Source organism: Xenopus laevis, chromosome 3L (assembly GCF_017654675.1).
Source record: "Xenopus laevis strain J_2021 chromosome 3L, Xenopus_laevis_v10.1, whole genome shotgun sequence".
NCBI classification, from domain to species: domain Eukaryota; kingdom Metazoa; phylum Chordata; class Amphibia; order Anura; family Pipidae; genus Xenopus; species Xenopus laevis.
The window spans coordinates 146994644-147020690 of record NC_054375.1 but is presented as its reverse complement, the minus strand read 5'-3'; the positions used below and the strand labels follow the sequence as shown (position 1 = coordinate 147020690).

Below are 26047 nucleotides of genomic sequence, written 5' to 3'. Positions count from 1 at the left end.
ACCCCCCCCCAAAAAACACTAAATTGCTCAAACAGGACATTATTGTATTAGAGAGGGTACAGAGAAGGGCAACTGAGCTGGTAAAAGGTATTGAAAATCTTAGCTATGAGGAAAGACTGGCCAAATTGGGGATGTTCAAGCTGGAGAAGAGAAGCTTAAGGGGTGATATAACTATGTATAAATATATAAGGGGATCATATAATAATCTCTCTAATGCTTTATTTACCAGTGGGTCTTTCCAGCTGACACAAGGTCACCCATTCCGATTAGAAGAAAAGAGGTTCCAGCTAAATATTGGGAAGGGGTTTGTTACAGTGAGAGCTGTGAAGATGTGGAGTTGTCTCCCTGAATCAGTGGTACAGGCTGATACATTAGATAGGTATAAGAAGGGGTTGGATGGTGTTTAGCAAGTGAGGGAATACAGGGTTATGGGAGATAACTCATAGTACAAGTTGATCCAGGGACTGGTCCTAGTCAAATGGGGTTTTTTGCCTTCCTCTGGACAGTGGCGGAAACTACTGGGGGAGCAGGGGGTGAGAGTGGACCAGGGCCCCCCCGGCAGCCCGTGCGCCACTGACAAATTCGGCCGTACGGAGGGGGCGGGGCCCGGCTGCACGTCAAGCACCAGGGCCCTCCCCCTTCGAGTGACGCTACTGCCTCTGGATCAACTGGCAGTTAGGCAGGTTAAAAAGAAAACACAGAAATTTGTATGAGACAATCCCATGCCTGCCTTGAAAATGGCTAGTTAAACTTTTTGAGGATAAACAAAAGAATGGGGTGTAGATTTGGTAAGAAATACTGGAGACCCTAACTTTATCCATAAAACCTTTAATATACACAATACATAAAAATTGCAGGAACCAGCATCAAAAGTATTGTGGCAAAAACTGGTTCCGTCTTTTCTCCTCTGTTGGTTCCTGAAACAAAACAGAAGAGAACAAGAAATCATTGTGGTGTAACACAAGCTCCAAAAATTATCTAGGTACAAAATAAAAATTAGGCGTGTTTCACTTTTAAATGAGCTTTTAGTTAGTAGACCATGGTCATATAAGACCATTTTCAATTGGTCTTCATTTGCTTTTTTTTTTTTCCAGTTTTGTTTTCTGTTTAGCAGCTCTCTAGCTGAGAATTTCAGCAGCTAGAGTCCAATTTACCCAAGCAACCTACTAATGGTTTGAATGAGACTGGAATATAAATAGTAATAAGTAAAAATATCAATAAAATTGTAGCCTTACAGAGTATGGTTAATGGTTACAGGTACATGGTTTATGCTGGAAGCTGGAAGTCATAATCTGGCAGTCTAAGGTCGGCCTATACCTGCGGGACCCACGGGTTTACCGTTTTCAGGATGCATGCGGGTTTCGGTTGAGCTCTTCTGCCTGCTCTCCATGCCCGTGACCTAAAAATCATTTGACTATTCGACCATTCGATATTCGAAGTACTGTCTCTTTAAAAAAAACTTTGACTACCTACTTCGCCACCTAAAACCTACCGAGCACCAATGTTAGCCTATGGGGAAGGTCCCCATAAGCTTTCCTTGCTTTTTTTGATCGAAGGAAAATCGTTCGATCAATGGATTAAAGTCCTTCGAATCGTTCTATCTAAAGATTTTTCCTTCGATCGTTTGATCTAACGAAATGCGGTAAATCCTTGACTTCGATAGTCGAAGGATTTTACTTTGAAGTTCGAATAGCAAGGGTTAATTAACCCTCGATATTCGACCAATAGTAAATGTGCCCCTGAATGTTAGGAAGGCTGCAAACAACTCCCTGGACTTCTGCCATTGGCTCATACCAGAGTATTATAAATCTGGAAAATTTAATTTCGAATTTCTTAAAAAGCTTGAATCGAATTTGAGTAACTCCCTAGTTGAATTTGACAGTTTTGACCATAAAAAAATTAGCAAAATTCAAATTTCAAATTTTCAATTCAACCCTTGATAAATCTGCCCCTTAATATTCATGAACACTCTATACACTAAGGGGCAGATTTATCAAGGGTCGAATTTAAAAAACTTCGAAATTCGAATTCAAAAAGACCAACACGAAAAAAGGTTTTTTTGGCCAAATAGGTCCGTTTTCGATCGAATAGGTTAGTTTTCGATCGTATTCAAATTGTATGAATCGAAGTAATAGTGTATTCTAATCGTACAAGACAGCGGTTGTCTTCCCCTCTGCTGTCAGCCCAGCCAGGGCACTTCCCACGCCAGGCCGCAAGTCGCGGTCTACCAGGAACATGACTGGGATTTACTGGTAGACCGCGATCGACGTCCTGGGCGTCCCTGTTCTAGGAGGTTCCCCTTAGGCTAAAACAGCAATTCAGCAGGTTTTAGATGGTGAATGGTCGAAGTCGAGTTTTTTAAAGAGACAGTACATGATAAATTTCAAATTTTCCAATAAAAAAAAAAAAAAAACAGTTGGAGGAACATGCCTGATGAGTTTTAAGTTTCACTTACCTGATATAGTGATTATTTTTCTCTGGGTGTCGGTCCCGTATTTATTATGAGCTACGCAGGTGTAATTCCCCCGGTGAGTCTGCATTATGCCCTGTATACTGATGGTACGGTTGTCAGGAGAGAAGGTTATGTCAGATGCTGGGGTCTCCCAGGTGTAGGTGGGAATGGGGAGGCCTTCTGCATCACAAGTCAGAGTCACATTTGCTCCCTTAGACAGAGGAGGTAGAGGTACGACTTCAAATCTTTGTATTTTAGGCATGACTGAAAGCAAAAATATAACACCGTTGTCAATAAACATGTTCAGTGATGTTCTACAGCTGCTATAGAGCGTCACAGGTACATCAGCCATACAAACACTTAGGGGGTTATTTGTTAAAGGTCGAGCTTGTGAGGTTTTTTTTTACTTGCGAATAAACGTGAATGTTTGCTTATTTATGAAAAAATCCGAATGTAAAAATAACTCGATTGAATGCAATCGGGGAAAATACTAGAATACCTCGAATTTATCAAGTTTATAGGCTAAAAAAATCTAGAATTTATCACGTTTTTGAGCACAAACCAGCGCGAAAAACCTTATAATCACGAAGGCAAAAACATCTTCAAATGGTTAACAGGACCTCTGCTGTTGACTTTTACATGAATTTGATAGATTTTAGCTGGAGTATTTATGAATTCTGGCTTTTAGCAGCTTCAGCAGCTTTTTCCCCCCCAGAAACATTTTTGAATTTGATTTGAATTTTTTAAGAAAACACAACTCAACCTTTAATAGATGACCCCCTGATGCCCTACAATATATCTATATGAATGTTGGAAATTCTGTTGGACATTGTGTTGTTACAGTAAAAGGTCTGTCTTTACTTCCCCTTACCTCTGCAATGTTAGTTCCTGGGGTCCCTTTCTTATTGCTCCGTGTCTGTTTACTTTCAGGCAGTTTATATGATTCTGTGAACAGTTTCCTGCTGATAAATGAATTAGATAAGTCGTCTAATTTACAGGTCTTGCGAAGTTCCCATGGAAATAACGAGCCCTGTATCATAAGTTCCTGAATGCTTTAAGCTCAGTTTCCTGATAAACATACGTCCCTTTGTTAATGTGAATGTTGTGAAGAGCATTGAAATTGGTGTGTACTTTAGTCTATGAGTCTCCCACTTCTCTTGGACATCAGGAAGCAGGAGAAGGTCTTCTTGTAGCCAGTCCCCCTCCTCAAAGTGTCACATGAAAGGGGTTGGTCACCTTTGCTTTAATTTTAGTATGATGTAGAGAGTGATATTCTCAGACAATTTAGCAACTGGTTTTCATTTTTCTAGTGTTTTTTTTTTTAAATAATATTTTTATTGGTTTTGGAAAAAATAGACTCACAGCAGAAATACAGAAAACGGCATTTTTCTAGTGTTTGTGTTATTTAGCTCTTTGTTCAGATGCTTTTTAGTGGAATTTCAGCAGCTATCTGACGCAGGGTCGGACTGGCGCAGTTGGGGCCCACCGGGTTGTGAACCTCGGGGGCCCCGTGCGCATGCGCAAAAACTAGTGCGCATGCGCGAACGTCAGCCCCAACGCGTGCATGCGCAACAGCGCCGAAAAACTTTTACTGCCGTTCGGGGGCCAATCTAGGACCGGGACTGGGCCGGCGGGGGCCCAAGTGGGCCGGGGCCCACCGGGTTTTTTCCCGGTTTCCCGCCGGCCCAGTCCGACACTGATCTGACGGCTAGGTTTTAAATCACCCTATCAACCCGTCAGTGGTTTAAATGAGAGACCTGAATAGAAAGATAAATAATAATAGAAATTAAAGTAAAATGGTAGCCTCACCGATCAAGGGGAAGATTTAGTAAGGTTTGAGTTTTTGAACGAAAATTCGAGTATTCGAGTTGCGTGTTTTCGTAAAAACTCACATCTTCGGGTTCAAAACAAAACTCAAATCGATCGAATTCTTTTTTTTTTTTTAAAAAAAAATAGAATATTTGAGATTTATTATACCTCGACCTTGGAAATAGATAGAAAATATACCACCTAAAACCTGTTGAGGTTCTGTAGAAATCAATGGCAGAGGTCCCTGGAACCATTTGAAGTGGTTAACAGCCAGTTTGATGTTCAAGTTTTTTTCCTGAGGGTTTTGACCAAAAACTCGAATTCGAGTTTTTTTCCACCGAAAACTGTCGATTTGAATTTTTAAATAAGGGTTCATTCGACGTAAATAAAAAAAATAAAAAACTCTCCAAACTTTGATAAACAACCCTTCAATCATTTATGCGGTACCAGGGTCGGCGACCCACCAATTTAAAGCTTTAAAGAGTCAGAAGAAGAAAATAAATAATACAAAAACTACAAAGAATAAAATAAGACCAATTGATGTTACCCAGAATTGACTGTTCTATAATGAACTAAACGTTAAATTGAAAGTGAATTGCCTACCTACATTAGTAGAGAACTCCCATTGAGCAAACAAGTAAACACTCTGCTAAATTGGCCATTTTGGCTCAACAGAAAATAGTTTTGAAAGTACTGGGCTTGTCTACTCGTGCTTTATTGGTACCACAAAGTGGCGCCTACAAAACCTTATTCGAGTGACTGAAAATCTCACTTGAGATGTTTTGAGTGTATGACCCAATGGGCAGTTACCTGGTTGGGACATATTCTGTATCTGTACAGCCTCCCCATATTTGTTCTGAACTCTGCACCGATATGTTCCATAGTGTTCCCGTTTCACCCCCTGGATTGTGATGGTACGGTTGTCTGGAGAGGACTGGAATGCTGCAGGTGGAGTTTCCCATTTGTAGGCTGGAGGGGGGTTACCCTCCGCTTTACAGGTCAGCGTGACTTTTTCTCCTTCAGGCACCGGGGCAGGGGGCACGACTTCCATTTCTAATATTTTCGGTTTGTCTGGAAATTAAAATCATAATATAACACTTAAAACTAAAGTCCACTCAAAACACCACTTTAAAGCAACCCTACATGACAAAATGGGAAGAGAATTTAGGGGAGGAGATCACGCCAGCAAAATGGCAAATGATATAAGGCTGGCAAAACATTGGTGTGTGCTACAATAATGGAAAAAGCATACAAATTGATATTTCGATGGTATTACACCCCAGCAAGACTAGCCCATATCTCGAGCAATACTCTGTCCATGCAGTGTTTCGGGGGATGTGGAGAGAGAGGCACATTTTATCACATGTGGTGGACCTGCACAGTGGTCAGCAAGGCCGGCCTTAGGCCTATTGGACCAATTGGGCCCAATAGGGCTGCCCCCAACTTTGAGAGTCCAGCCCATCCCCAAATCCATAGGTCCAGCCCACCCCCAACTCTGATAAGCCAGCCTATCCCCCAACTCCATAGGTCTAGCCTGCCCCCAACTCTCATAGGCCCAGCTTTCCTCCAACCTTGATAGGCCCTGCCTGCCCCGAATCCAACCAAGCCTGCTCCCAAGCTGGATCGGCCCAGCCTGCCCGAAACTATTGGCCCAGTCCACTCTCTCTATTTCCTCCCTCTCTCTCTTACCCTGTGTGCCCCTATTATGTGTCCCTATTTCATCCCTCTCACTCTCTTACCTTGTCTGCCCCTTCCCTTTCTATTTTGTGCCTGTATGTCCTTATTTTCCTAAATACTTGGTGTGTCAGTAGCCAGCAACACTTTGTCTAGGGGCCCCGCCAACATGGTCCCAATTGGGCCCCACATTTGATAGGATCAGCCCTGGCGGTCAGAGAATATTGGGACATGGTAGCTCAGACTCTGTCGGCTGTCTTTAAACACACTATTGTACCAGATCCATTATCATTTCTCTTGGGGCTACCCATTAAAACATTGAAAACCCCTGAGACTAACAAACTGGCAACACACATATTGACGGCTGCAAAAACACTCCGAGCAGCTCAATGGAAAAGTACTTCTCTCCCAAAACAACAGGTTCTCATCACCAAAGTTAAATGGGTCAGAACAATGGAAACTATTAGAGCATATTTACAAGGTATGGGATACGAAAATGAGCTGTTATGGTTTCCTTGGGTGGAATTTGAAACGGTCCAAACAGAAATAACATGATTTATGGGATGGATTCCTCGCTAATTACTTCATAACCCCCCCCCCCCCCAGGCCCGGACTGAGAATTAAAATAGGCCCTGGCATTTCAGGTACACAGAGGCCCAAACAGACCCCACCAGCCCACTAAATACTGACTTTCTATGGCACCTTATAGCAGACCCTCTGGCATTTGCCAGAACCCACAGATTGCCAGTCCGGGCCTGCCCCCCCCCCTAACCCACCTTTGCAGTTTACCCCTATAATCTACATAGCATTCAGTGGACATGGTGGACAGTTCCAACTGCAAACAGTAGAGGTAATATAGGATACATATTGGCAATGTAAATGATGCAAAAATCTATGTGAATGATTCTGTGAAGAGACCTGAACCACCACTGTGTACTTATTACATTGTAATTGTTAACTGTTATAAAATACATTGGATTATAACTGACATGTCAAAACTAATAAAAACATAAATAAAAAAAAAACTAAAAAACTAAAAAACTAAAGACCACTCAAGCCTTTTATCTGACTTACAAACACACGCAAATGAGAAATTGAGTGAAAAATCAGCTTTTACATTTGGTATTTATTTAAAATTTGGGTAGTGTTTGTTTCTTGCAAAATGGCAGTTTTTTTTTCAATATGAAGGGGTGATACCATATCATTTTCTAGTAGGACAGTGGCAATGCATCCCACCCACCACAGTTTCTGCCCACTATATATTTAAAGAAAAACTAAAGCTTAACTAAAGAAGTAGCTAGAAATGTTGTACATTATGTTTTGGGCTTCTGTACCAGCCCAAGGCAACTACAGCCCTTTAGCAGTAAAGATCTGTGTCTCCAAAGATGCCCCAGTAGCTCCCCATCTTCTTTTATTATTATTATTATTATTATTATTATTAACATGTATTTATATAGCGCCAACATATTGCGTAGCACTGTAAAGTAACTGTGATTATACAACTACATCACATGAATTACATACATAGAATATATGGAGTAACAAACATCACAATCAATACAGGTACAAAGAGGTGAGGAAGGCCCTATGCATAGGCATACAGTCTAAAGGGAAGGGAGTAATACACAAGGTGTGGGAGTGGGCAAGATCGAAGTAAGTGGGTGAGAAATGTGGTGTTGTATGTGGTGTTGCGTTTGGTAGTTAAGCAGAGTGAGGGTAGGCTTCTCGAAAGAAGTGCGTTTTCAGAGATTTTTTGAAAGCAGAAAGGTTGGGAGAAAGTCGGACAGATCGTGGGAGAGCGTTTTTTTGTGCTGATTCACTGCACATGCTCTGTGCTGCTGTCACTTACTGAGCTTAGGGAGCCACTCACAATATACAGTACACATAGAATAGAAATGTCACAATATAAGGCTGATTAGTAATTAATACACATAATTACTACATGGCAGCACAGAAACCAGTGCAATTAGCATCAGAATTTAATAATGAGCAAACCTGTAGCATCAGCTTATATTACAGCCAGGGAAGCTCATTTTCTGCTGGATAATTAGTGACGAGCCCTAAGCTTAGCTTCTCAACAGCCAATCAGAGCCCACTGAGCATGTGAGTGTCACAGACACTTTCCAAGATGGTGACCCCCTGTGACAAGTTTGAAGTCCTGGATCATTGCTGCTATTGACAAGCTCAAACTTTAGCCTCGTGCAATAAGTTCATTATATAAAATATGGTATTTTTAACCATAATGATTTTTAGGGTTTAGTTCTCCTTTACAGCTACTTGTACACTTTAAAATATCAAGTCAATCCACTTTTATTCTTTTAAGCTTACAAAAACCAAAATATTGTGTGGTGTGCGCAGTACATAATGGCGCTCGCATATGCGCAGTGCATGCAGGAGTCCACACATGTGCATGGGGGCCCGGACGTTTGGAACCCGGTGGGCCCCCTGTGTTTCAGTCCAACCCTGAAAGTAGCATTAATAATAAATGTGTTGGCTTTCAGGGCATTTGTTTTTTAGATGGGGTCAGTGACCCGCCAATTGAAAGCTGGAAAGAGTCAGACATAGAAGGCATATCAACTATAAAAAAGAAAAAATGAAGACCAACTGAAAAGTTGCTTAAAATTAGACATTCTATAACATACTAAAAGTTAACTTAAAGGTGAACCAACCCTTTAATAGATTGGAGTGGACCCTATACAGGGGCATAACTACAGAAGAAGCAGACCCTGTGGCTGCAGGGGGCCAGGAGGTAAAAGGGGCCCCACGAGGCTGTAATTAATGACCAATTTCAAAATATAGGTAAAACAGAACAAACTCTGGATATGTTGGGTCAGTAATTCAGGCGCAGACTCTAAACTGTTACAATTTTGCAACATTTAGTTGATCCATTTCTCAGCAGCATCTCTGGATTATTAGTAACTATTGTATCAATTCTAACAGCAGGTGGCGCAGTTGTAACAAACTTAATTCATGGTAACAGTACATGTATCCTTTAATATCTTGGAACTAAAAAAAAAAACAATAATCAATGTATGTTGCAAAAGTGCCTAGAATAACCCCCTCATCAATTTTACATTTACTTATTTTTGAGGTTTACTTATCATTTAATGAAACTCAGGGATTCTGTTCAGCGGGGCCAAAAATAAGAAATGTATCAACTAAGTGTATCAATTTACAACAGTTTCAGCAGAGTCGGCGACCCCCCACCAGAGCAGCTTTAGCAGGTGAAAAATATGTGCCTGGAGATCTGCTGATTTAAATTCTCTAAAGAGCCAGGGAAAATATCCATTGTTTCTCAACCCTTTTCTTAGGGGACCCATATTAAGCCTCATGGTTTAGAAGCCATTAAGAGCCTTATTTTAATTACTATTTTGTATTGTAAAAATAAATTTCACATTTTTAGAGGGGTGTGGAGACCCAGCCCACACATTAAAGGGGTTGTTCACCTTTAAATTAACTGTCAGTTTGATGTAGAGAGTGATATTCTCAGATGATTTGCAATTGGTTTTAATTTTTTATTATTTGTGGTTTTTGAGTTATTTCGCTTTTTATTACAAATTACCCTAGCAACCATACATTGATTTGAATAAGAGATTGGAATATCAATAGAAGAGGACTGAATAGAAAGATGAGTTATAAAAAGTAGTAGTAATACATTTTTAGCCTTACAGAGCATTTGTTTTTTTTTAGAAGGGGTCAGTGACCCCCATTTCAAAGCTGCAAACAGTCAAAAGTACATGGCAAATAATTAAATAACTGTAAAAAATAAATTATTTAGACCAATTGAAAAGTTTCTAAGAATTGGCCATTCTATAACATACTAAAAGTTAACTTACAGGTAAAACACCCCTGGGCACCAAAAGTCCTACTAAGGCTTGTTATTATCCCTTCTGAAGAGCAGAGAAAATATATATATTACTAGTACCCAGACTGCTTCTGTTCCAGGAATAGTTGGTGGAAACATTGTGAGACAGGAGGAATAGAAGTGGACCATTCATTGGTTATTGACGTGCATCCCCTACAATGGAGTTGTGCTTCAACAACATTTTAAGGGCCATAGGTTGGACAACTTACTACAGTACTACTACAGTAAAAGACAGTACTTGCTCATTAGTAGTGATGTGCGAATTTCTCCTGTTTTGCTTTGGCGAAAAAATTGTCCAATTTTGGACTCGCGTCCGAAAACTAGCTCACGTCAATTTTGACGCTGGTGTTAACGTCAATGGGCTTACAAATAGGGTTGACGCGCGGCGATTCTGATGCAAGCGATTCTGATGCAAGCGATTTTGATGCAAGCAATTTTTCGCACATGTTTCCTATATTTTTGGACGCCTGCAAATTTATTCGCCGGCAGCAAAATGCGGAAATTCGCTGCAAATCCGTGACAGATTAATTTATTCACCCATCACTCGTTAGGGTTATAAAAGGGAACGATTGCGAATAGGAACATTTAATCAAAGCCTCACCTGATGGAAACAAGGAACTTTCAATATATAATCAATGAAATTAAATCTGTGCTGACTCCTACGTGTAGAGAGACAGATTGGTCCAGGGACGCTGTGCAATAACTTGATTACATGAGAGTTCTAGGGTTCATATGTATTTTCTTCATCCATCTCTAAATAGATGTCCTCATACTACGCAAATAATAACTAAAGTCAACTAATGGTAGCAATTAACAGTAGGCCAATCACTCTGCAACCAGCCTCTTCCACTATCAACTCATCGCCCGCCAGCGTGTATCATAGCAACAAGCAATAACTATCTTTTACTGGACACGGCAGTTTAATTAATACCTGGACCATTGACAGGACAGACCTGTCCTACATTATGAGAAACCAGCAAACAACCTTGAAAAGAAATGTGCTTTTCCTTATACTTGTCGATGTCAGATTGAAAAACAACACATACTTACATTCCACTGTCACTGTCACTTTTGTTGATGTCATATCCACACTATTCACAGCTTTACAGTCGTGCTTGCCGGCCATGATCCTGGAAACACTGAACCTCTCTCCTTCTTTTACCTTGGATTTGTTAAAATAGCAATGAACTTCAGGAGATGTGTAGCCCTCAGCTTTGCACTTAAAGCTCTCCTCACGTCCCTCCACCCAGGTAACTTTTGCTGGGCAGTCTGTGAACTTGGGTTCAGCTGGAAATAAGGAATGAAAGGATATATTATGTACAGCAAAGGGACAAGCACAATACATGTTGAACAGATGAGTAATCTAAAACGTATACAGTCTTTTAAGTGTTATGTAATAGAAATAATTAAACTGAACAATAAGAGCAATGGCAAGAGGGAGTTATAGTGAGGGGTTATATGGAGCAATAGGAGTTCAATCCTGTGCAATTTTCCCAGCACTTCCCTTAAAGGGCATGTAAAGTCTAAAATAGAATAAGGCTAGAAATGCTGTATTTTGTATACTAAATATAAACATGAACTTACTGCACCACAAGCCTAATCAAACAAATAATTTATGCTCTCAAAGTTGGCTACAGGGGGTCACCATCTTGTAACTTTGTTAAATATCTTTGCAAGACTAAGACTGTGCACATGCTCAGTGAGGTCTGGGCTGCTTAGGGATCGTCATAAACAAAGCTGCTTGAGTTCTGCATGGCTGGGAAGTAAGGCGGGGGCCCCCCCTGCTGTTCATAAGTATGATTGTTTCCCTGCTCAGCAGTTAGGGACCGTCTGACAATTCCTATCCACAGCAGTAAATGAAGGGAGAATTTCACTGCATACAGTCAGGTTTCTTATAAAAACAGTACACATTTTTTAATTCAAGTATATTGGAGATATGTTTCTTTTTCATTAAAGAAAATAAAAATGGGGTTTTATTTTTTTGCCTTTACATGCCCTTTAACTTTTAGTAAGTGGGCTCACCTTCTTAATTGGGTCACACCGTAAAGACCAAAAGATTCATCATTACACGTTGTATGAAGGAGGCCACAAAGCATCCGCAGTACTGTGCTGCAAAACTTTTATTCCAAAATACATGACACTTGAGAAAGGGTCCTTGCTAACTCGAAACATGAGGTGTATTTTGGAATAAAAGTTTTGCAGCACAGTACTGCGGATGCTTTGTGGCCTCCTTCATACAACGTGTATTGATCAATAGGAGGAGTTATAGGAAGGGATTATATGGAGTAATAGGAGGAGTTATAGGGAGGAGTTATATGGAGCAATAGGAGGAGTTATAGGGAGGGTTATATGGAGCAGTAGGAGGAGTTATAGGGAGGGGTTATATGGAGCAATAGGAGGAGTTATAGGGAGGGTTATATGGAGCAATAGGAGGAGTTATAGGGAGGGTTATATGGAGCAATAGGAGGAGTTATACGGAGGGGTTATATGGAGCAGTAGGAGGAGTTATAGGGAGGGGTTATATGGAGCAATAGGAGGAGTTATAGGGAGGGTTATATGGAGCAATAGAAGGAGTTGTAGGGAGGGGTTATATGGAGCAATAGGAGGTGTTATAGGGAGGGGTTATATGGAGCAATAGGAGGAGTTATAGGGAGGGGTTACATGGAGCAATAGGAGGAGTTATAGGGAGGGTTATATGGAGCATTAGGAGGAGTTATATGGAGTAATAGGAGGAGGTATAGGAAGGGTTATATAGAGCAGTAGGAGGAGTTATAGGGAGGGGTTATATTGAGTAATATGAGTAGTTATAGGGAGGAGTTATACGGAGCAATAGGAGGAGTTAGAGGAGGTTATATGGAGCAATAGGAGGTGTTATAGGGAGGGTTATATTGAGCAATAGGAGGAGTTTTAGGGTGGAGCTATACGGAGCAATAGGAGGAATTATAGTTATAGGGAGGGGCTATATAGAGCAATAAGAGGAGATATATGGGGCAGTAGTTACAAGAGAATCAGAGTTACAGAAAGGATACATAACATTGTGCAATACTTACTATGGACATAGATTATTTTTGTCTTACTCTTGGCTACAAAATGAGCTTCACATGTAACCTCCATTCCATGCACTTTACTTGTGGGATCCAATTTACATATTGTTTGTGGAGGGGGTCCCTTTTTATTTCTACAATCGGAGAAATTCTCTCTTGCAACAATCTTTAAGTCCACATCCAAGGTTTCATTGGTGGGCAGCATGCAGGTGATGTCTGTGCTTTCATCATCAATTATCTTGTCCTCCAATTGTAAGACTGGAGTCAGAAGGAAAGCTGGGATAAAGAAAACATATTCCCACAGTCAGTTATCTGAATTTAAACAGGTGACACTGAGGCATACACATATGCAGATAATTTATTCACATAAATTATAGAAAATAATGTCTAATAACTATTATTCCTCACTGCTTTCTATGCTGTTGTGTATTGTGAAGATGGATGAATTACTAATCAGCCTTGTGTCATGAATGTTATATTGTGTATGTGGAGGATACAAGGATTTAACCTTTCCTACTATGTAAAATATAAGCTATGTCCTGTGAGATTAATTTCCATTGAGTAGTATGGGTATTTCCTAGTTTATAAACCGGAGGGGATCCCATAGTTCTTCATATTTGGACTTTATGTTAATGTGGTTATGCTAAGCTAAGGCCTTAATGGAAGTTGGAGAAAGGGACCATGTGTATAGGTTCCTAATACAGGTATGGGACCTGTTATCCAGAATATGGATATAGAATGGATCGTTCTATATTTTGGATCTTCATACCTTAGAGGGGAACTATAGTGAAAATGAAAATTTAATATTAGCTTCAGCCTACTGAAATAAGAAACTTTCTAAATACAATAAATTAAAAATGTTTATGTACCCTTGTCTGAAAATCAAACGTCTTATTCTTCCTACTGGTCAAACTCTCACCATGTGTTTCTCCCTTATTCTGTCTTCATGCACAGGGGCGAGCTCCACCAATGAGGCGAGCTGAGCTTGTCGCCTAGGCGGCTAGCGTGGCCAGAGAGGATTCAAGGGGGCGGCAATAAAAACATTGGTCCCTGCCATCTTTAAGAGACGAATTCTCCGTTTTTTAAACCGTGAAAATTTCACCTGTACTAATTGCGAGAGAGCGCGGAATTGCGGGCTCTCCGCAGAATAGTGTTCTCGCCCTCCCCTCCCGAAACAGGTAAGTCAGATGAATGAGCCAATATATCCTTATAGGGGAGCTCCTTTTGCTAGAAGATGTATTAGAGCTAAATTCTTATAAAATCACCAGACATCATGTCTCTCTAATGCAGGTTTGTTGCCAAAGGCAGTTATTTTGTTAGAGTTGTTGTTTGGTACTGGAATCAGTTTATTTTGGAATGAGCTCTAATACATCTGGCTAGGAAAGGAGCGCCCCTGAGAGATATATTGGATTCGAGAACCGTGTCTTTATTATTTGAATATCTTGATGACCGCAAGCTCTGTCATGAAAAAGAATGAAAGACAACAGATTGCTGTGAGCAGAAGTAAGTGAAGTTTAAATTTGATTATTTTCAGAAACAATGCAGTATTTTTTAATTTGATTGTATTCCGTTTCTTACTTCAGTATGAGGAAGCTTATTAGTAGAAATTTCATTGTATCGCGGATAGTTCCCACTTTAAAGTCTACTAAAGCAATGCAATGTTAACCATTAAAATAAACCCAAACAGGGCTGGTTTTGCTTCTAAATAGGATTAATTGTATCTTATGGTGGCGATCAGAGTAGACAAGCCTAACTGGTTTTGTATTATTACAGAGCAAAAGAAAATCATTTAAAAATTGTTGATTATTTGGATAGAAAATGGAGTCTATTGGAGATGACTTTTTTCTGTAATTTGGGAGGCATGTCTGGATAACAGGTTCTTCTGGATAGTCAGATCCCATCACCTGTATGTGACAAATTTAGTTCTAGTGTGAGATAGTCCAGGACTGGCGTTTACTAAAGAGGCATTTTATGGCTCCACAGCGAGGGCACATATGTGGGGATTTGTTTATCGCAGTTGCAAGACCTAAAGTGAATAAAGGAACCCAAAATAATTTCCAACAACTGTTGGACGCAAAGGCCAGTGGTGGGGGCAAGCATGACGTCCCTAAAGGATTATGCAGCCCTAGGCTGTGCGGGTCTTTGTGGCCTTCCCCGGCAACCATGCCCTGCCTGAGCCCTCTACATATATAATAGGTATAATATTACTGCTTCCTCTCATCAAGTGAATACTTTTAGTGGGACAGTAGATATTTTCCAATATGCACAGAACAAAAGGAACTCTTGGAGAGCTTACTAAGGATGTGATTATTGACAACAGGTAATATCGTTCAGTAAGAGTAATGATAAATTCTAGATTAGAGCTTTGCCCTTATGTATATCCTTTAATTGAATTATGGTCCCGGAGTTTTCTTACTTGAATGTCCGACTTTCTCTTGAGTCTCCTGGCGGCTGGATCCATATAAAGATAACCAAGGGTTTCCCTGAACTTTAATTAACATTAGAGAGTTGTTTTTGGCAGAGTAAGCCGGAACATCTGCAGCTGCCACTTGGATACTTTTGTAACACACAAAGAAACAATGCAACAATTTAAGATAAGCAGGTCTCTTGGAGAACCAGAGAATAGGCATCCTAAAGGGCTAATCACGTCTCATTCAGCAAAACTGTTATAACACATTAAAACATGGGAACTAAAACTCTCAGAAATGTGAGTTATAACTTTCATAGACCTGTTTGCAAATTTAGTAAAAGTGGAGCATGGTGATTAATGGAGTTTGGCAATTAATAAAAATATGATGAACCGTGTATTGATGGCGTGATCTTCTCAGGGCACATGGGTTTTATCCCTCTTTGTTGCTCTCTTTCCAAATTTTGGGAGGACATACTTTGAATTACTGCTAGCAGGGGTTACTGGTGCCTATACAGGGTGACCTTACAAAACTTTGCAGCGTAACAATGCAAACAAAAAAGTGATCCCTTATCAATGTATTTATCCTGGGTAGCAAGCAGAGTCTGACCTAGGTCAGTAAGGGATTGTTAAAATATATAATAGGAGAAATAAGTACGGACTCCACTTGCTTCAAACTCGCTGCAGCAGTCTCACAATTATGGGTCAAATACCTATTGGATGATTCTATATTAACGGGCCAATGTCTGCTGAATTACCTTTGTAGTTTTCGGATGAAAATAATAAGGTATAAAGTGTCTTGTGCTATAAATTTAATGTATCTGTTTCGGGTTAAACTATGGCGAATTAATTTTAAGCTTATATTTAATTGAAATAAAATTGGCAAGGTTACGTATAAATGTTCAGTTCGATTAATAGTATTGCAGTCTTAGAATTTATTGTAATATGATCTTTTGAAGTTAATTTAATTAAAATTAAGCTTAAATTAGTTGGTTGTTTTAACCGGTTGAAGATTAATGGCTCAAGGGCACTTTATACTGCTTTATTTTTTGGTGAATTACTAAACAAGATAATCAGCAACATTGCACGTTAATATAGATTACATCCAATAGGGTAGTTGGATCTATAAATGGTGAGGATCTGCTGAGCGAGTTTGCAGCAAGTGGGGTACTTTTTCTCCTTTATTATTTTACTTGCGGCGTAACACAACATTCTGGTCCGGCCTTCTCTGCGAATAAATGTGCATAGATGCAATGTACAGGGTGTAAGGAGCGGAGGACAAAAACTGTGATGGTAAACAAGCTCCTCCAGCATTCCTCTTGGTTATGTGGAGGTGGGAATAGAAAATATTGTGTTAAGTTCATGTCCCTCTGTTATTATCATATTACTACTTTCCTGTTCATGTTTATATGGAACTCATAAAGTTTGTTCTAGGAAATTTGACTTTCTGGGAGAGAAGGAGGGAGGGCTTTGGCCATTCTGGCAGTGTGGGATCTGGGCAGCAGTATGTGATGCCGGGGAGAGAGTTAAAGTGGCCAAACATGGGCCGACAAAGAAGCAGCTTATTAGCCAGTGTATGGGGCCCTCTGATGGGCTTCCGCAATCAATATCTGGCCGAAAATCTAAAGGTAGCCAAAGACGCCAAATGAACGGATCTCTCCCCGATATGCCCACACTGAAGTAACCGATATCGGGCTGATCCAACCGTGGGCCCTAGGGGGACCGCATACACGCACAGATGTGGCCGCAATCTGACTTCCGCCAGATATCGGATCGGGGAATCCCCGTCAGATGGCCCCACACATGGGCCAATAAGCTGCAGACTCTGTTTGTCGGCAGCTTTTGTCGGCCTGTGTATGGGGGCCTTTTGTCCCAAAACTAAACAAACAGTCCCCTAACTTTTTTGTAAGATGTTGATCCACAATAACGTTTTGTGGACTGTTTTTTCAAAGCCTGAGAGTGGCTGTTACATTATATATAGTATATAAATGAAAATCTTAATACAAGCTTCCTCAAACTGAAGTAAGAAAATTTCTAAATACAATCAATAAAATATTCTGCATTGCTTATGAAATAATCAAGTTTATCGTCACTATTCCTCTCTCAGCATCTGTTTCTCTTCATTCTCTCTTCATGCAAGCAGTTGGGTGTCAGATGAATGATCCATATATCTTATAGGGGGGCTCCTGTCCTAGCAGATGTATTAGAGCTCACTCAAATAACTGATTCCAGTACAAACAAAATCTAACAAATAACTGCCTTTTGCACAAATTCTGATTTCTGGTGATTGTATTAGAGTGAGCTCTAATACATCTTATAGGAAAGAAGCCCCTCTATAAGATATATTGGATCATTCATCTGACACCCAACTGCTGCATAAAGAGAGAATGAAGAGAAACAGATGCTGAGAGATGGATAGTAAAGATAAACTTGATTATTTCAGAAATAGTACATCATTTTTGATTGATTGTATTTAGAAAGTTTCTTATTTCAGTATGATGAAACTTATATTAATTTTTCGTGATAGTTCCCCTTTAAAGGGGACCGGTCCCCGAGACATAAAAATCTGTATAATAAAAGTACTTTTCAAATTGAACATGAAAACCAAATTCTTCTTTTTTTTTTTTTTTTGTGAAAACATCACCTACTTGTTATAAATGCGTTTAAAAATCTCAGCTGTCAATCATATTTTCACTTTCCATTCTGTACTTCGTAGATGTCACTGCACTGCTCACATTCCTTCACCCTTCTCACCATCTGATCGTGTAAGCAGGGCATCAGGCCCCCCCATTCTGGCACATAAACAAGATTTAGGCATGATGCAAAGCGTGCCTTAATAACAGAGCCCATAAAATGGCTGCTGCCTGCTTGCTGTGATTGTGAATTCCAAGACTAAAAAATTTAAATATTTTTATAGTGTAAGTTAAGTTTATTTTGCTTGGCTTACATTATAAAATATGATTTGAAATTATTTCTTAAGGTCACATATTCCCTTTAAAAGCCTTTTTTTTCAGACTGCATCTTACAAACAGCAAACACAGAATTTGTTTGTTAACACTACAGTTTCTTCAAAGAGCTCATTGTAACAATACATTTGAATGTAAAAGCACCCTGGGCTCCTTTTAGACCTTTTTGTTTGTTCCCTGAAGACACAGTAGTATTTTTAAATCAAAGAAACAGAACAAAGTCCTACAGTTGAAGGGAGGGAATTGCTTATACAGGTCCCAAAGTGAAAGTTACTTCTAAGAATATTTGCAATACTCATTCATTTCATAAATTCAGTTATTTATCCAAGGGGTTGGCAGCAGTTACATCTATGGCACGCCCTCAAATCCTTGAAACCATTTGTATTTTACTAGACTGTTGTTAAATGGGTTGTTTGTCTTTAAATTAACTTTTATTATGAAGTAGAGAGTGATATTCTGAGACAATTTGTAATTGGTGTTTATGTTTTACTATTTGTGGTTTTTGAGTTATTTAGCTTTTTATTCAGCAGCTCTCCAGTTTGCTAGGTTGCTAGGATCCAAAGTACACTAGCAACCATGCATTGATTTGAATAAGAGACTAGAATATGAATAGGAGAGGGACTAAAACGAAAGATGAGTAATATAAAAGTAATATAATATAACAATACATTAGTAGAGCATTTATTTTTTAGATTGGGTCAATGACCCCAGTTTGAAAGCTGGAAAGAGTCAGAAGAAGGCAAATAATTCAAAAACGATATATGAAAAATTGAAAATTTGCTTAGAATTAGCCACTTTAGAACATGCTTAAAGTTAATTTAAAGACGAACCACCCCTTTAAATCTAAGTTCTTTCTAATATTAGGAATTTCCAGCCCTGTGTTCCAAGTCAAATGTTAGCGTTAAGGCTGAACTTGCTCATAAAAGAGTTCCCTTCTATAAACATCTTGTACATATGCAAATGCCCAGTCGAAATAAGGCGCCAATATGAATTTAAAGCTCAGCAACTTCCATCCTTGGGGGGGGGGATTACTGCTTGAAGGAACAGTAACATAAAAATTGAAAGTGTTTTAAAAATATAATGCAGTGTTGTCCTGCACAGATAAAACTGCTGTGTTTGTTTCAGAAACACTACTATTGTTTATATAAATAAGCTACTGTGTAGGGGGGGCAGCCATTCAAAAGAGAAAAGGCCAGGCAGAGTATGGCACACACAGGGGGCATAGGGCAGCCAGAGTATGGCACACACAGGGAGCACAGGGACAGTAGAGTATGGCACACACAGGGAGCATAGGGCAGGCAGAGTACGGCACACACAGGGAGCATAGGGCAGGCAGACAGTGTCAGACTTGCTCACCAGGATATCATGAAAAGTCCTGGTGGGCCAGGTGTCAGTGGGTCCTCATGCTGCTAGAAATTTGGCCTATTTCATGGCCATTCCATATTTCTATGAGAACAAAGAGGCTAAATAAATGGAATAATAGAGTATAGTATGTAAAGAAAAGAGACTAGGAGAATAGAGGTTGAGTGAGGAGAGGAAGAATAATAGTTTTGAATGTGGGCCCCTGATTGAAGATTAATTGGTGGGCCCCTGGTCAAAGGTTTTTGGGTGGGCCCCTGGTGTCCCAGTCTGACACTGCAGGCAGCGTATGGCACACACAGGGAGCATAGGACAGGCAGAGTATGACACACACAGGGAGCATAGGGCAGGCAGAGTATGACACACACAGGGAGCATAGGGCAGGCAAAGTATGGCACACACAGGGAGCATAGGGCAGGCAGAGTATGGCACACACATGGAGCATAGGGCAGGCAGAGTATGACACACACAGGGAGCATAGGGCAGGTAGAGTATGACACACACAGGGAGCATAGGGCAGGCAGAGTATGGCACACACAGGAGCATAGGACAGGCAGAATATGGCACACACAGGGAACAAAGGACAGGCAGAGTATGACACACACAGGGAACATAGAGCAGACAGAGTATGGCACACACAGGGAGCATAGGACAGGCAGAGTATGGCACACAAAGGGAGCATAGGGCAGGCAGAGTATGGTACACACAGGGAGCATATCGTAGGCAGAGTATGGCACACACAGGGAGCATAGGGCAGGCAGAGTATGACACACACAGGGAGCATAGGGCAGGCAGAGTATGGCACACACAGGAGCATAGGACAGGCAGAATATGGCACACACAGGGAACAAAGGACAGGCAGAGTATGACACACACAGGGAACATAGAGCAGACAGAGTATGGCACACACAGGGAGCATAGGACAGGCAGAGTATGGCACACAAAGGGAGCATAGGGCAGGCAGAGTATGGTACACACAGGGAGCATATCGTAGGCAGAGTATGGCACACACAGGGAGCATAGGGCAGGCAGAGTATGGCACACACAGAGAAAATTCCTGACTCCAAGATGCAATGGGACCAGTCCCTGGATCAACTTGTACTATGAGCTATCTTCCATAACCCTGTATTCCCTCACTTGCTGAAAAGACAACCAACCCCTTCTTAAAGCTATCTAATGTATAAACCAATGTTTTAAGCGACCCCATGTTATAGTGGCTAGTTAATTTTATCATTGTACTAGTCAATAGTGCATGTAGTAAGACTGAAAAAGTTGTTACTTTTGTGCCAAAAGAGTATGTCCCCCATAAGCAAGTTGAAAAAATGCTCTGTGCACAATAAAACTTTCAATATCATAAATGTCACATGAAGAATATAACACTGTAAAACCTGGTGTGTTCCTTATTTATTCAAAAAATGATTTGTTTACAGTTGTTCACAGTTCCCCAAGAACATGTGTTTTTTATGGATACAGAGTTCATCTGACTGTAAGCCAAAAATAAAAGAGTTGCCTAGGAATGGAGCAGCCACTAAAGAAAAAAAATGAAGATTATCAATTTTATAACTTACTAAAAGTTAACTTAAAGGTGAACCACCCCTTTAAAGGTCTGATCTGATCTGATATTGCTAGTGGTGGAAGAAGTCGGTCGGGAGTTAAAAATAGTGAAGAACGATCTGGTGGCATTTGAGTCTACTAACTGCACCATTCTGCAAACTGAGAAAGATACCGATTGGCTGGGAAGATTGGAAGAACAAACCGGTAAATACAAAGCCGAATTGCTAGCCTTTATTGCTAGACTGGTGGATGGTACCTGGTGTAGGTCTCCTAATGAGTGTTGCTGTAATGGTTTTGGCTGGTTGTTAGGCAACTAACTAGGATCCAATAGGAGAAAGAAAGAAGTCCCAGAGCAGCATTGGAGATCTCAGAAGGAAACAATAGGAGGTGGGCATGCCAATGTGAAAAGTAATAATGCACAAGACAAAACAGATATTGGGCTGCTGGCTGGGCTGGAAATAGGGGGTGACAGAAGAGGCACCTGCAATGGGGGGGGGCACTAGGTAGGTACATCTTGAAGAGTCTTCTGCCAACCGCTAGTCCTGATTCTCTTGCCCTGTAGCCAAATGTCTCACCAAACTTCTCACCAAGCTCCCCCCATTATGTAGCTGCACATGCACGACTGGGCCGCCGACACACTGGGAAAAAACCCCCTCTGACCCAAAATTGCTCCAACTCCCCAGCTGGACCCTTAGCTGTTTCAGCTCAACCCCGATTGCGGACACAAAAAGGAAGTAGCAGGTACACGGTGCGAGCGGAGGAGACGGTGCGAGTGGCGATTAGCGGTTGAGAAATTCTCGACCCGACCCCAACCCGCCCCGGCCCAGCCAGCCATTCCCCCTCTATATATAGACCCGCCCCACGTCACAGTGTTTGCACAAAAGGGGCGGGATGTGCGCAAGTCTATAAATGTAGTCGCCAGAAGCCGGCAATGCTCAGCCGAAGATTTTATGCAGGAGCCGGCCCAACCCGTGGGTCCCGGGGGTTTCAGGCCGACCCACACCACTGCTGGCGATGTTTGGAAGAGTTTGTGTCTGGGTGGGGGGCTCTGAAGTAGCAGCCCTGGTGGGGCCAGACACCCCAGTCCGACCCTGGTCTGTTTCATCCTTGTTAGATCTCATCAATGTAAGATATTGGATCATGACTTCTGAGAGGTAGGGCATAAAACCCTGATATAGTCACTATTTTTGCACAGGGCATTATTTCTAATAATATTTGCTGTACAATGCTAGACATACATAGTTACATTGTTTTTTGCAGTGGCATAACTAGATGTTACTGGGCCCCACAGCAAATTAATTTTAGGGCCCCCAACATATCGAGAGGTTGTTCTATTTTATCAATATTTTTTGAAATTGTATATGAACTAAAACATCATGGGGTCCCTATACCTCCTGGGCCCCCCTGCAGCCGCAGGGTCTGCTTCCTCTATAGTTACGCCCCTGGTTTTTTGTTAAACTTTTCTACTGGATTTTAAAAATAAAGTATAAAAATATAATATAATAAAAGCTGTGCATTGTGTTGTTTGTTGTGGACACATTCATGCCGTTATTTCTTACACTCATTAAATAACATCACATTTAACATTTAACACAGTCGCATTATGAATCGGAGCTGCACAGTAATGAACAATGAAGAAGAGAACATATTGTAAACAGAGAGAAAGGAAATAAAAAGTAGGAATGCTCCGAATCCAGGATTCGGTTCGGGATTCGGGCAGGACCAGCCTTTTAAAGCAGGATTCGGATTCAGACGAATCCTTTTGCCCGTCCAAACCGAATCCGAATCCTAATTTGCATATGCAAATTATAGGCGGGAGGGAAATCGCATGAAGTAAAGGAAGTAAAATGTTTTCCCCATCCCTAATTAACATATGCAAATTAGGATTCAGATTTGGTTCGGTATTTGGCTGAATCTTTCGCGAAGGATTCAGGGGTTCAGCCGAATCCAAAATTGTGGATTTGGTGCATCCCTAATAAAAAGTGAAAGAATAAAAAGGGGAAAGGGAAGGGAGAGTGGTCATCTCATAGTTTTATTGTTGGTTTGGGTTTTGTAAGGTAACAGTCCATCAAGTTCAAATCCTTAAAATGATCCCTGGCACATACACTCCATACACTCCATATACACTCCACTACTGTAGCCTTGGATATTGAGCTTGTTTAAAAAGCTATTCAAACTATTGTTTAATCATTAATAGAACCTGCCATCCCAACATCAACTGACAGCCTTATGACCAGGCAGTACTGGGCGGCTGAAGCTTCTGCATAACAGTTTTCCGGATAACAGATCCCATACCTGTAACAGGTAAGTGTCTAGAATCACAGAGGAAGGGGCACCCCCAATGATTTTATCTTCCCTTTATAAAGAAGTCATCTAAACCTCTCACAAACCCTACGTCATGAGATATTCTCCTTTTAAAAAGGATATAAACCCCAAAATATAATAACTGTGATTCTAGTCCATCAGTAACAAACCTTAAATGGTATAAGTTATTTACTACACGTTGTTTCAAGCAGCAGTGTGGAAAGGCAAACACTGATACAGCTTTCTATGGCAGTGATATTTATAAATAAATTCTGTGAATATTTATTTAGCAACATTTTATTTTGGGGTTTACATCCCCTTTTAAATAGAGCCACTGAATATATAATTGTACCTATACGGCACATACAGGTATATGTTGTTATAATATCTATTAATGAACATAATAAATTGTTGTCTTGCTCTTACAAATAAATTCATCACTTTTATACGGCAGTGATAACAACAGCGGCTTCATTTTTTCAGCTTTCTCTCTGGAGCAACGAGTATAAGACTAAAGAAAAACAGAAACATATGATTTTGGTAAAACTTACTGTTTACTTGATAGACGCTGAGTAGGCAGAAGGCAGCAAGAACTCGGAGACAGGGAATATCCATAGTGAATGTGAATAGATGGGATTTCATGTACAGAATGACTTACATGGAAGTGAAACCTCCGACTTATCACAAGCTTAGTCCAAACAATAGGGGGAAGGAAGTTTAACGTTTAGAAGATGTGATGTTCTTGCCAGAGCACTGCTGGGGGTTCAGCAACTGTTTCCCTGCTGCAGGGAATGACAGACTGGAATTGAACTCAGGTATATAGAGATGACTGGGGCCGAAGGAAGAGGAACAGTAGGAGACTTACAGAAGAGGTTCTATGGACCTATAGGAGGAGTTCTATGGAGAGATTATAAGAAGCAATAGTGAGAGTTATCTGGAGGAGTTATAGGGAGGACTTATATGGAGCAATAGGAGGAGTTATAGGGAGGGGTTATATGGAGCAATAGGAGGAGTTATAGGGAGGGTTATATGGAGCAATAGGAGGAGTTATAGGGAGGGTTATATGGAGCAATAGGAGGAGTTATAGGGAGGGTTATATGGAGCAATAGGAAGAGTTATAGGGAGGAGTTATATGGAGCAATAGGAGGATTTATAGGGAGGAGTTATATGGAGCAATAGGAGGAGTTATAGGGAGGGGTTATATGGAGCAATAGGAGGAGTTATAGGGAGGGTTATATGGAGCAATAGGAAGAGTTATAGGGAGGAGTTATATGGAGCAATAGGAGGAGTTATAGGGGAGGAGTTATAATGGAGCAATAGGAGGAGTTATAGGGAGGAGTTATATGGAGCAATAGGAGGAGGTTATAGGGAGGGTTATATGGAGCAATAGGAGGAGTTATAGGGAGGGTTATATGGAGCAATAGGAAGAGTTATAGGGAGGAGTTATATGGAGCAATAGGAGGATTTATAGGGAGGAGTTATATGGAGCAATAGGAGGAGTTATAGGGAGGGGTTATAGGGAGCAATAGGAGGAGTTATAGGGAGGGGTTATATGGAGCAATAGGAGGAGTTATAGGGAGGAGTTATATGGAGCAATAGGAGGAGTTATAGGGAGGGTTATATGGAGCAATAGGAGGAGTTATAGGGAGGGTTTACTATGGAGCAATAGGAAGAGTTATAGGGAGGAGTTATATGGAGCAATAGGAGGAGTTATAGGGAGGAGTTATATGGAGCAATAGGAGGAGTTATAGGGAGGAGTTATATGGAGCAATAGGAGGAGTTATAGGGAGGGTTATATGGAGCAATAGGAGGAGTTATAGGGAGGGTTATATGGAGCAATAGGAAGAGTTATAGGGAGGAGTTATATGGAGCAATAGGAGGATTTATAGGGAGGAGTTATATGGAGCAATAGGAGGAGTTATAGGGAGGGGTTATAGGGAGCAATAGGAGGAGTTTATAGTTGGAGGGGTTTAATATGGAGCCAATAAGGAGGAGTTACAGGGAGGGGGTGTATATGGAGCAATAGGAGGAGTTATAGGGAGGGGTTATATGGAGCAATAGGAGGAGTTATAGGGAGGATTATCATGGAGCAATAGGAGGATTATAGGGCAGAGATTATATGGAGCAACAGCAGGAGTTATAGGGAGGAGTTATATGGAGCAAATAGGAGGAGTTTTTTTATTTTTTTTTTTTTTTTTATTATTAGGGAGGGGGAAGTTTTTATTTTTTTTATTGGGAGCAATAGAGGAGAGGGGGGGGAGTATAGGAGGGTTATAATAGGAGCAATAGAAGAGTTATAGGGAGGTTTATTTGCTTTTTTTTCTTTTTTATTTTGGTGCTTTTTTTTTTATTTTTTATTTTATCTTTCTTATCTTTTTTTTTCTTTTTTTTTTCAAATTTTTTTCTTTGTTTTTTTTATTTATTTTATTTTTTCTTTGTTTTCTTTGTCTTTTTTGGTTACTTTATGATTTTTCGTTATCTTTTTTTTTTTTGTTTTTTCTTTTTTTGATTTTTTGTTTTTTTTATATGGACAACAGGAGAAGTTATTAGGAGGAGTTATATGAGCAATGGAGCAGTTATAGGGCAGAGTTATAGGGAGCAATAGACGATTAT

General features: G+C 40.5%; 1 protein-coding gene across 2 annotated transcripts; it reads right to left on the bottom strand.

Moving 5' to 3' along the window:
• Positions 1 to 812: 812 nt before the first annotated feature.
• icam5.L (intercellular adhesion molecule 5 L homeolog) lies at positions 813 to 24293 on the bottom strand. Of its 2 annotated transcripts, NM_001094666.1 has the most exon segments (6): positions 817 to 917; positions 2456 to 2716; positions 5072 to 5332; positions 10851 to 11087; positions 12851 to 13120; positions 23986 to 24058. In NM_001094666.1, coding segments are annotated over 5 exon segments (912 nt in total). In that variant the 5' UTR covers positions 12915 to 13120; positions 23986 to 24058; the 3' UTR covers positions 817 to 828.
• Positions 24294 to 26047: the final 1754 nt, after the last annotated feature.